Here is a 12,413-nt window from a genome sequence, read left to right as displayed (position 1 = left end):
TTTTTTAATTTTTTTTACATGGTGGGAGCTACTCTTTAAAACAGCCGAAGCAGGTAACTTGGGCAATTTACATAACTCCCATTGATGATAATGAGTTGTTCAAATGACGTAGCCCTTCAAACTATGCATTTTTAGAAAATCGGGGAGTTACCTAAACAGTGTAGCTCGCAAGGTTATTCAGTTAGCGCAAATCGGACTCTAACCAATCAAATTTTTGATATATCTCTACGACCTATTAAAATTTACATGGCTCGTAATTGTGCGGGAGGGGCTTCTTTGCCCCCCCCCCCCACACACACCTTGACAAGCAGATAATTGATCCAAATAAATAACCAGCACTGACCATCGCTGACAATTAAAGAAGCCCTTCCCGCGCGATTACGAGCCATGTAACTTTTAATAGGTCATAGAGATATATAAAAAATTTGATTGGTTAGAGCATCTTTATTCCCGGTTTGGATCTGGCCCATGTAAAAATTAAAAATAATAATTCATTAGGCAAACAAAATGCCCTTCTATATGATGGTACTCCTTTAAGATGGGGCTGTGGGGGAGGCTAATAGCCCAGTATCAACATCTTTTATTGACAGCAAAGTGTTGCTTGCGTAGGAGTCTGAGCAGACGCTAAGAACATTTTCTTTTTAACGTAAAATAAAAAAATATATATAATTAGTTTTATTAAGAGTAAAGCTATTTGTCTGGGGTCTCAAGCTGCCAGACTAGTTATGGATGAAGAAAAATCTGCAATTGAACCCTGCGTGATGAGCTTTAATTTGTCACACAAGAGCGAGCCGAGGAGCCGAACGTTCTCTCGTAATGCTGCTCGGAAATATTAGCCAGTCGTGCGCAAATGTTAGGAATACTTTGTATGTAAATTACAATTTCCAGGTCAATCTCGATTTGTATTTGTGGGATGACTAAGTTTTAATGGAGAATTCTGGCTCTGTGCCAGTAAATCCCATTCGACCGGTTTTTTCAATAGCTTAGATGGGCCAGTGTATCTAATATTCCCATATTTATTTTATGTTAAAGGGGTGCTCCGCTGCTCAGCGTTTGGAACAAACCGTTCAGAACACTGGAGCCGGCGCCGGGAGCTCGTGATGTCATAGCCCCGCCCCCTCATGATGTCACGCCCCACCCCCTCAATGCAAGTTTATGGGAGGGGGCGTGACATCCGTCACGCCCCCTCCCATAGACTTGCATTGAGGGGGCGAGGTTATGACGTCATGTGCTCCCGGCTCCAGCATCCGTCACGCCCCCTCCCATAGACTTGCATTGAGGGGGTGGGCCGTGACGTCATGACGGGCGGGGCTATGATGTCACGAGCTCCCGGCTCCAGCATCTGTCACGCCCCCTCCCATAGACTTGCATTGAGGGGGCAGGGCGTGACATCATGATGAGCGGGGCTATGATGTCACGAGCTCCCGGCTCCAGCGTTCAGAACAGTTTGTTCCTAATGCTGAGCAGCGGAGTACCCCTTTAATAATACAACCTACCCCCAATCCACAGTGTCAGTGTGATCACGGGGCCGACTGCTGGGGCCCAACTCGATCTCTAGAATGAGGCCCCAGCTTTTAAAGTAAGTGCACATGCTGCAGCCAACACACACGCTCCATTCATTTCTATGGGAGTGCTAAGTACAGCACTCGGGCGCTCTTCAACACATGCTCTATCTGCACCCAGAGATGAGGCCCCGTTCTGTAGGAGGGTCCCAGCAGTCACTCCCTGCCGTCAGACACTTATCCTCTATCCTGTAGATAGTGGGATAAGTTGTTTTTCACTGGACAACCCCTTAAACCTGCTCACACTCTAATGATAAAATGATGACTCTGCTCATTCTGTCCCAGCCTGTGCAATAAAGCTAACGTGAGCTGAAGATAACAGGAAGCATCTGTTTTGTCTGGGATAGTGACCAGTGTGAGAACATTTACTTTTAATCAATTTTAAAGCATTAAAATATATTATTGTCTTTTATTGGTATGAAAAACAAACATGGGCTCTTGTGAATTTTATGAATTAACATGACAATATAAATGCTTTGCAATGTCTAACATCAGAGCAGCAAAGTGTGAGCAGTATTTTATGGTAGATACGGATATGTTTTTCTAGTCTGTAGAACACATCGAACAGTGTATGATGGTGGGAAAACTGCAGAGGAAGAGAGGAGTGTGTTTTTTAAATGGTGAAATAAATTTTAACAAAATGTCTGTAGATACTGGAGACAAAATACCAATATATTGTGACCAATGTATAAGAGATCCTCTTTGGTAGGGCCATTATAGTATTAGTTATATTATAGTAGTTATATTCTTGTATATAGGAGGCAGTATTATAGTAGTTATATTCTTGTGTATAGGAGCAGTATTATAGTAGTTATATTCTTGTATATAGGAGCAGTATTATAGTAGTTATATTCTTGTATATAGGGGCAGTATTATAGTAGTTATATTCTTGTATATAGGAGGCAGTATTATAGTAGTTATATTCTTGTATATAGGAGCAGTATTATAGTAGTTATATTCTTGAATATAGGAGCAGTATTATAGTAGTTATATTCTTGTATATAGGAGCAGTATTATAGTAGTTATATTCTTGTATATAGGGGCAGTATTATAGTAGTTATATTCTTTTATATAGGAGCAGTATTATGGTAGTTATATTCTTGTATATAGGAGCAGTATTATAGTAATTATATTCTTGTATATAGGAGCAGTATTATAGTAGTTATATTCTTGTATATAGGAGCAGTATTATAGTAGTTATATTCTTGTATTTAGGAGCAGTATTATAGTAGTTATATTCTTGTATATAGGAGGCAGTATTATAGTAGTTATATTCTTGTATATAGGAGGCAGTATTATAGTAGTTATATTCTTGAATATAGGAGCAGTATTATAGTAGTTATATTCTTGTATATAGGAGCAGTATTATAGTAGTTATATTCTTGTATATAGGAGCAGTATTATAGTAGTTATATTCTTGTATATAGGGGCAGTATTATAGTAGTTATATTCTTGTACATAGGAGGCATTATTATAGTAGTTATATTCTTGTATATAGGAGCAGTATTATAGTAGTTATATTCTTGTATATAGGAGCAGTATTATAGTAGTTATATTCTTGTATATAGGAGCAGTATTATAGTAGTTATATTCTTGTATATAGGGGCAGTATTATAGTAGTTATATTTTTGTACATAGAAGCAGTGATATAGTAGTTATATTCTTGTATTTAGGAGCAGTATTATAGTAGTAGTTATATTCTTGTATATAGGAGCAGTATTATAGTAATTATATTCTTGTATATAGGAGCAGTATTATAGTAGTTATATTCTTGTATATAGGAGCAGTATTATAGTAGTTATGTTCTTGTATATAGGAGCAGTATTGTAGTAGTTATGTTCTTGTATATAGGAGCAGTATTATAGTAGTAGTTATATTCTTGTATATAGGAGCAGTATTATAGTAATTATATTCTTGTATATAGGAGCAGTATTATAGTAATTATATTCTTGTATATAGGAGCAGTATTATAGTAATTATATTCTTGTATATAGGAGCAGTATTATAGTAGTTATATTCTTGTATATAGGAGCAGTATTATAGTAGTTATTTTCTTGTATATAGGAGCAGTATTATAGTAGTTATATTCTTGTATATAGGAGGCAGTATTATAGTAGTTATATTCTTGTATATAGAAGCAGTATTATAGTAGTTATATTCTTGTATATAGGAGGCAGTATTATAGTAGTTATATTCTTGTATATAGGAGCAGTATTATAATAGTTATATTCTTGTATATAGGAGCAGTATTATAGTAGTTATATTCTTGTATATAGGAGGCAGTATTATAGTAGTTATATTCTTGTATATAGGAGGTAGTATTATAGTAGTCATATTCTTGTGTATAGGAGGCGGTATTATAGTAGTTACAATCATGGCCGTAAATGTTGGCACCCCTGAATTTTTTCTAGTAAATGAAATATTTCTCACAGAAAAGGATTGCAGTAACACATGTTTTGCTATACACATGTTTAGCCCCTTTGTGTGTATTGGAACTAAACCAATAAAGGGAGGGAAAAAAGCAAATTGGACATAATGTCACCAAACTCCAAAAATGTGCTGGACAAAATTATTTGCACCCTTTCAAAATTGTGGATAAATAAGATTGTTTCAAGCATGTGATGCTCCTTTAAACTCACCTGGGGCAAGTAACAGGTGTGGGCAATATAAAAAGCACACCTGAAAGCAGATAAAAAGGGGAGAAGTTCACTTAGTCTTTGCATTGTGTGTCTGTGTGTCCCACACTAAGCATGGACAACAGAAAGAGAAAAAGAGAACTGTCTGAGGACTTGAGAACCAAAATTGTGGAAATATATCAACAATCAAGGTTACAAGTCCATCTCCAGAGATCTAGATTTGCCTTTGTCCACAGTGCGCAACATTATCAAGAAGTTTGCAACCCATGGCACTATAGCTAATCTCCCAGGGCGTAGATGGAAGAGAAAAATTGATGAAAGGTGTCAACGCAGGATAGTCTGGATGGTGGATAAGCAGCCTCAAACAAGTTCCAAAGATATTCAAGCTGTCCTGCAGGCTCAGGGAGCATCAGTGTCAGTGCAAACTATCCGTCGACATTTAAATGAAATGAAACGCTATGGAGGAGACCCAGGAGGACCCCACTATGGAGGAGACCCAGGAGGAACCCACTATGGAGGAGACCCAGGAGGACCCCACCGCTGACACAGAGACTTATAAAAGCAAGACTACATTTTGCCAAAATGAACTTGAGTAACCAAAATCCTTCTGGGAAAACATCTTGTGGACAGATGAGACCAAGATAGAGCTTTTTGGTAAAGCCCATCATTCTACTGTTTACCGTAAATGGAATGAGGCCTACAAAGAAAAGAACACAGAACCTACAGTGACATATGGTGGAGGTCAGGGATGTTTTGGGGATGTTTTGCTGCCTCTGGCACTGGGGGCCTTGAATGTGTACAAGACATCATGAAATCTGAGGATTACCAATGGATTTTGGGTCGCACTGTACATCCCAGTGTCAGAAAGCTGGGTTTGTGTCCGAGATCTTGGGTCTTCCAGCAGGACAATGACCCCAAATATACATCAAAAAGCCCCCAGAAATGGATGGGAACAAAGCGCTGGAGAGTTCTGAAGTGGCAGCAATGAGTCCAGATCTAAATCCCATTGATCACCTGTGGAGAGATCTTAAAATTGCTGTTGGGAAAAGGCGCCTTCCAATAAGAGACCTGGAGCAGTTTGTAAAGGAAGAGTGGTCCAACATTCCGGCTGAGAGGTGTAAGAAGCTTATTGATGGTTATAGGAAGTGACTGGTTTCTGTTATATTTTCCAAAAGGTGTGCAACAAATATTAAGTTAAGGGGCCAATAATTTTGTCCGGACCATTTTTGGAGTTTGGTGACATTATGTCCAATTTGCTTTTTTCCTCCCTTTTTTGGTTTAGTTCCAATATACACAAAGGGAATAAACATGTGTATAGCAAAACATGTGTTACTGCAATCCTTTTCTGTGATAAATTCTTAAATTTTCTAGAAAAATTTCAGGGGTGCCAACATTTACAGCCATGACTTTGTATTTTTCCACATAGGGGGCAGGATTTTACAGGTATATTCGTCTACATAGGGACAGGATTGTAGTACTTCTTGTCCTCACACCCTCCTACCTGGCTGCCAGGTTTAAGAAAAATATGGGACAGGGTTTTCCTGAAAAAGTTTCTCTTTAATTTGATCTTTTCATTCTGTTGTTGTCCCCCCAGGTATTCTGAAAGAAGTAACACAAAGTGTGTGGGGATCACAATTGAGACCCGGCCAGATTACTGCCTGAAGCGGCACCTGAGTGACATGTTGTGTTATGGCTGCACCAGGCTAGAGATAGGAGTGCAGAGTGTGTATGAGGATGTGGCCAGAGATACTAATCGGTAAGTCTTGGGTTTCAGTTATGGAATTATTAGGAATATTTTATTATGATGTAAAAAATTATGCTTATTGAGAAAATGATATATTAAAAACTGATATAATCAATAAAATAGAATACTATTACTTTGATCTGTATAAATAATGAAATCATTGCATGTACAAATCCCCGGGGGGGATAAAAAAAAGTGTACTTTTATTTTTTTTAATTAATAAAAAATAAATAAATAAATATATATATAACAATTTCCCCACCCCCCCAAAATTATTACAATTCTTATCACACCCCGATTTCCATAAAAAAAGTAAATATATATTTTTTTTACTTAAAGGGGTACTCCGCCCCTGGCATCTTATCCAAAGGATAGGGGATAAGATGTTAGATCGCCGCTGTGGCACCCCGCCATCATTACTGCACAGAGCAAGTTCGCTCTGTGCGTAATGACGGGCGATACAGGGGCCGGAGCATTGTTACGTCACGGCTCCGCCCCTCGTGACATCACGGCCTGTCCCCTTAATGCAAGTCTATGGCAGGGGCCGTGACGTCACGAGGGGCGGAGCCGTGACGTAACGATGCTCCGACCATGTATTGCCCGTCATTACGTGCAGAGCGATCTCGCTCTGCGCAGTAATGATAGCGGGGTGCTGCAGCAGCGATCCTCGGGGTCCCCAGCAGCGGTCTAGGGGCGGAGTACCCCTTTAATAAATAGATAAAATTTAGTGTGTCCATGTACGGAATTGTGTGAATTATTTTAACCCCTTAAATGGGTACTACAGCGAATTTTTTTTTTTTTTTTTTTTTAAATCAACTGGTTCCAGAAAGTTATACAGATTTATAAATAATTTCTATTTAAAAATCTTAATCCTTCTAGTACTTATCAGCTGCTGTATGCCCCACAGGAAGTTGTATTTTTTTCTGGAGTTCTTTTCTGTCTGACCACAGTGCTTTCTGCTGCTGTCCATGTCAGGAACTGTCCAGAACAGGAGAGGTTTGCGATGGGGATTTGCTCCTACTCTGGACGGTTCCTGACATAGAGAGAGCGGAGAGCACTGTGGTCAGACTGAAAGAACTCCAGAAAGGAATACAACTTCCTGTGGGGCATACAGCAGCAAAGTAATTTACAAATCTGGCACAGGTCAATTAAACATTTTTTTTTCCACTGGAGTACCCCTTTAACCCCTTAACTACAATGGACGTAAATGTACGTCATGGTGACGTGGTACTTAACGCACCATGACGTACATTTACGTGCCGCCATGATCGCGAGCACTGCAATGGTGCTCGCGTCATGCGCGGCATGTCTCGGCTGCCATCACCAGCCAGGGACCCGCCGGTAATGGCGGACATCGGCGATCGCGCAGATGTCCGCCATTAACCCCTCAGATGCCGTGATCAATACAATACTGCGGCGGCGATCTGATCATCCAGCATGGCGGCCGGAGGTCCCCTCACCAGGCTCCGGCCGTCTCCTGGGGTCTTCTGCTCTGGTCTGAGATCGGGCAGACCAAAACAGAAGATCACCGATAACACTGAGCAGTGCTGTGTCCAATACATAGCACTGAACAGTATTAGCAATCAACTGATTGCTATGAATAGTCCCCCAATGGAGACATAAAAAGTGTAAAAAATAAATAAATAAATAGATGTAAAAAAATGTCAAATAAAAAAGTAAAAACATTTGCAAAATCCCCTCTCCCAATAAAAAAGTAAAACGTCAGTTTTTCCCATTTTACCCCCAAAAAAGCGTAAAATAAATAATACACATATTTGGTATAGCCGCATGCGTTAAAGTCTGAACTATTAAAATATATTGTTAATTATCCCGTACAGTAAATGGCGTAAATGTAAAAAAAAAGTCCAAAATTGCTGCTTTTTTGTCACATTTTATTCCCCAAAAATTTATAAAAAATGTATAAAAAATAAAACCTAAGCAAAAGTGGTACTGATAAAAACTACAGATCATGGCGCAAAAATTGAGCCCTCATATCGCCCCATATATGGAAAAATGAGAAAGTTATAGGTGGTCAAAATAGGGCAATTTCAAACATACCATATATACTCGAGTAAAAAATCGTGTTGAAAACGCCCCCCTCGGCCTATACTCGAGTGAACTCTCCACCTGTCAATCCCTTCATCAGTGGTCTTCAACCTGGGGACCTCCAGATGTTGCAAAACTTCAACTCCCAGCAAGCCCGGATGCTGGGTGGTATTGTTTTGAAACCTCTGGAGGTCCGCAGGTTGAAGACCCACCCTTTTGTTTTGAACTCACCTCCTCTCGGGCGGGAAGTTAGGGTGAGCTGATCCGGGCCATCTATGCTGCGGGGACCATCCGGTGGGGATCCAGATGGCCAGCCCGCAACGACTAACCATCCCCACTGGACGGTCCCCGCAGCATAGATGGCACGGACCAGCTCACCCTAACTTCCCGCCGAGGGGAGGTGAGTACAAAACAAAAGGGGGGGGGGTCTGGATGATGACAAAGGCCACAGTGGTCTTCAACCTGCGGACCTCCAGAGGTTTCAAAACTACAACACCCAGCATGCCTGGACAACTGTTGGCTGTCCGGGCATGCTGGGAGTTGTAGTTTTGCAACATCTGGAGGTCCGCAGGTTGAAGACCACTGATGAAGGGATTGACAGGCGGTGATGATGAAATGGGGGGGGGGGATGATGACTAAGGGCACAGTGGTCTTCAACCTGCGCACCTCCAGAGGTTTCAAATCTACAACACCCAGCATGCTGGGAGTTGTAGTTTTGCAACACCTGGAGGTCCGCAGGTTGAAGACCACTGATGAAGGGATTGACGGGGTCTGGATGATGAAGGGGGTCTGGATGATGAAGGGGGTCACGATGATGACGGGGGTCTGGATGATGACAGGGGGGGATGATGACATGGGGGGGATGTATATTATATACATATATACCTAGGCTTATAGTCGAGTCAATAACTTTTCCTGGGTTTTTGGGGTAAAATTAGGGGCCTCGGCTTATATACTCGAGTATATACAATACTAATTTTGTTAAAATGGTTTGAGATTTTTTTTAAGCGGTACAATTATAGAAAAGCAGATAACATGGGTATCATTTTAATAGTAATGACCCACAGAATAAAGAAAACTTGTCATTTTTACTGGAAAGTGTACAGCGTGAAAACAAAACCTTCCAAAATTTGCTAAATTGCTGTTTTCTTTTCAATTTTCCCACATAAATAATATTTGTTTGGTTGCGCCGTACATTTTAGGATAAAATAAGTGATGTCATTACAAAGTAAAATTGGTGATGCAAAAAACAAGCCCTCATATGGGTCTGTGGATGGAAATGTAAAAGAATTATGATTTTTAGAAGGCGAGGAGAAAAAAACGAAAATGCAAAAATAAAATTGGCCTCATCCTTAAGGCCAAAATGGTCCTGGTCCTTAAGGGGTTAAAGGGGTACTCCGCCCCTAAACATCTTATCCCCTATCCAATGGATATGGGATAAGATGTCTAATCGACAGGGTCCCGCTTCTGGGGACCCCCGGGATCGCCGCTGCGGCACCGCGCTAACATTACTGCACAGAGTGAGTTCGCTCTGCGTGTAATGACGGGCGATACAGGGAACGGAGCAGCGTGATGTCATGGCTCCGCCCCTTGTGACATCACAGCCCGCCCCCTTAATGCAAGTCTATGGCAGGGGCCATGACGACTGCCGCGCCCCCTCCCATAGACTTGTATTGAGGGGCGGAGCTGTGACATCACAAGGGCGGAGCCGTCACGTAACGATGCTCCGTCCCCTGTATTGCCCGTCATTACGCACAGAGCGAACTCGCTCTGTGCAGTAATGATAGCGGGGTGCTGCAGCGGAGATCCCTGGGGTCCCCAGCAGCGGGACCGCGGCGATCTGACATCTTATCCCCTATCCTTTGGATAGGGGATAAGATGTCTAGGGGTGGAGTACCCCTTTAAGGACAATGTACATAAATGTAAGTCCTGATGCGTTGGTACTTAACGCACCAGGACATACATTTATGTGCTGTACATGACACGAGCACCGGACCGGTGCTTGCGTCATGCATGGCAGGTCCGGGCTGCAGCAGCCATGGACCCGCTGGTAATGGTGGACATCAGTGATCATGCAGATGTCTGCCTGTAACCCCTCAGATGCTTCAATGCGGCTCTCCTGGGGTCCTCTCCTCTGGTCTAACATCGAGCAGACCAGAGAAGAAGATCGCCGATAATACTGATCAGTGCTATGCATAGCACTGTTCAGTATATGCAATCTAATGATTGCTATAAATGAGCCCCTATGGGGACTATAAAAGTGTAAAGCAAAATAGTAAAAAAAAATAATAAATAAATAAAAGTGAAAGCCTTTCTCCCAATAAAGATTTTAATTGCCCCTTTTTCCTATTTTATCCCCAAAAAGCGTAAAAAATTTATAAACATATTAGGTGCGTAAATGTCCGAACTACAAAAATATATTGTAAAAGACCCTGTACGGTGAATGGCGTAAACGTAGAAAAAGGCAAAAATTTCAGCTTTTTTGTTACATAAAAAAAAATAAAAAATTATAAAAAGCGATTAAAAAGTTAAACATAAGCAAAAGTGGTGCCGATGAAAACTACAGATCATACTGCCCCGTATACAGAAAAATGTAAAAAGTTATAGGTGGTCAAAATAGGGCAATTTTAAACAATTTTAACTAATTCTGTTAAAGTTTGAGATTTTTTTTTTTTTTAAAGCGGTACAATTATAGAAATGTATGTAATCAGTAATCATGGGTGTAATTTTAATCATATTGACCCAAATTTTAACCGTAAAGTGTTACCTTGCTAAATTTTGGTTTTCTTTTCAATTTTCTCGCAAATAATATTTTTTTGGTTGCGTCATACATTTTATGGTAAATTGAGGGATGCCATTACAAAGTACAATTAGTCACACAAAAAACAAGCCCTTATATGGGTCTGTGGATGGAAATATAATTGTTATGAGGAGGAAAAAAGTAAAATGCAGAAATAAAATTTGCCTGGTCCTTAAGGGGGTATTCTCCTGGAAAACATTTTTTTAAATCAACGGGTGCCAGAAAGTTAAACAGATTTGTAAATTACTTCTATTAAATAATCTTTACCCTTCCAGTACTTATCAGCTGCTGTATGTTCCAGAGGAACTTTTTTACTTTTTTTTATAATTTGATTTCCTTTCAGTCTGACCACAGTGCTCTCTGCTGACACCTCTGTCCATGTCAGGAACTGTCCAGAGTAGAATAGGTTTGCTATGGGGATTTGCTCCTACTGGACAGTTCCTCAAATAAACAGAGGTGTCAGCAGAGAGCACTGTGCCTCAGACAGAAAAGAAATTCAAAAAGAAAATAACTTCCTCTGGAACATACAGCATCTGATAAGTATTGGAAGGGTTAAGATTTTTAAATAGAAGTAATTTACAAATCTGTTTAACTTTCTGGTACCAGTTGATTTAAAAAAATATATATATATATATATCCAGTGGAGTACCCCTTTTAAGGTGTTAATATATTGTAAATAATCCCCCATGATGAACGGCATAAATGCAAAAAGAAAACAAAATACAGATTTTTGATCAACTCCTATATTAGAATAAAAAAACAAAAACAAGAAGTCTCGATCTAAATAAAAATGGTGCTAATCAAATCTACAAATCATTGTGCAATAATAGTTATAGGGGTCATAATAGGGCAATTTAAGCAGTTTTTTTTTTTTTAAAGAAAAAGTTTTGTATATTTTTTTAAAGTGCAAATATAAAGCTACGGTATATAAATTGGGTATCATTGTAATCGTACTGACCCAGTATCAAAAGTGAAAGGTTTCATTAGAAAGTATAATAAGCCCTGAAAAAAACAAGCCCTCGCTTAAATGTTGTAGAAAAAAAAATAAGAAAGATTTGACTTTTGGAAAATGAGGAGGGAAAAAAGGAAAATGCTAAAATTTTTCATATACAGTGGTCCCTGTTTACAATTATAATAATTTGTTCCAGGACGACCTTTGTATGTTGGGAACATAACTCTATGGAAACCTGGCAATTGGTTCTGAAGCCCCAAAATGTCACCAAAATTAGGAAAAAGTGGAGATTAAAGAATATTAGTAGATAACTAATAGGAAAATAGAAAGTACATGCATATAAGGAAGAAAGATTTGGTGAAAGCTGTAAATCACTGTCTATGTAGAGGACAGGAGCTTCTTCAGGGTCCTGTACAGTACCCACAGTGTCCTAAAAAAGTAACATGGAGTCGCCCTCTCCTGGTGTCCAAAGGAGCAGCTAATCGTGACACAGGTAAAGAGTACAGAGCATGTAATACCTCCCTGTACTGTAGGGGGTGCTACCAGACACTAGTGAGTGCATACACTTCAGTAATACAGGTAATGAGTACAGAACATGTAATACTTCCTTGTACTGTAGGGGGCGCTACCAGATACCAGTCAGTGCATACACTTCAGTAATACAGGTAAAGAG

At 40.0% G+C, this 12,413-nt stretch overlaps 1 protein-coding gene across 1 annotated transcript in view; it reads left to right on the top strand.

The window, feature by feature from the left end:
* Positions 1–12,413, top strand: part of ELP3 (elongator acetyltransferase complex subunit 3) — a 178,721-nt gene that overhangs the window by 69,862 nt on the left and 96,446 nt on the right. The window contains exon 8 of the mRNA XM_056563812.1: positions 5,793–5,954. Coding sequence (XP_056419787.1) covers positions 5,793–5,954 — 162 coding nt within the window. The remainder of the gene's footprint in view (positions 1–5,792; positions 5,955–12,413) is intronic.

Source organism: Hyla sarda, chromosome 3 (assembly GCF_029499605.1).
Source record: "Hyla sarda isolate aHylSar1 chromosome 3, aHylSar1.hap1, whole genome shotgun sequence".
NCBI lineage: Eukaryota > Metazoa > Chordata > Amphibia > Anura > Hylidae > Hyla > Hyla sarda.
This window is presented reverse-complemented; position numbering and strand designations above follow the sequence as displayed.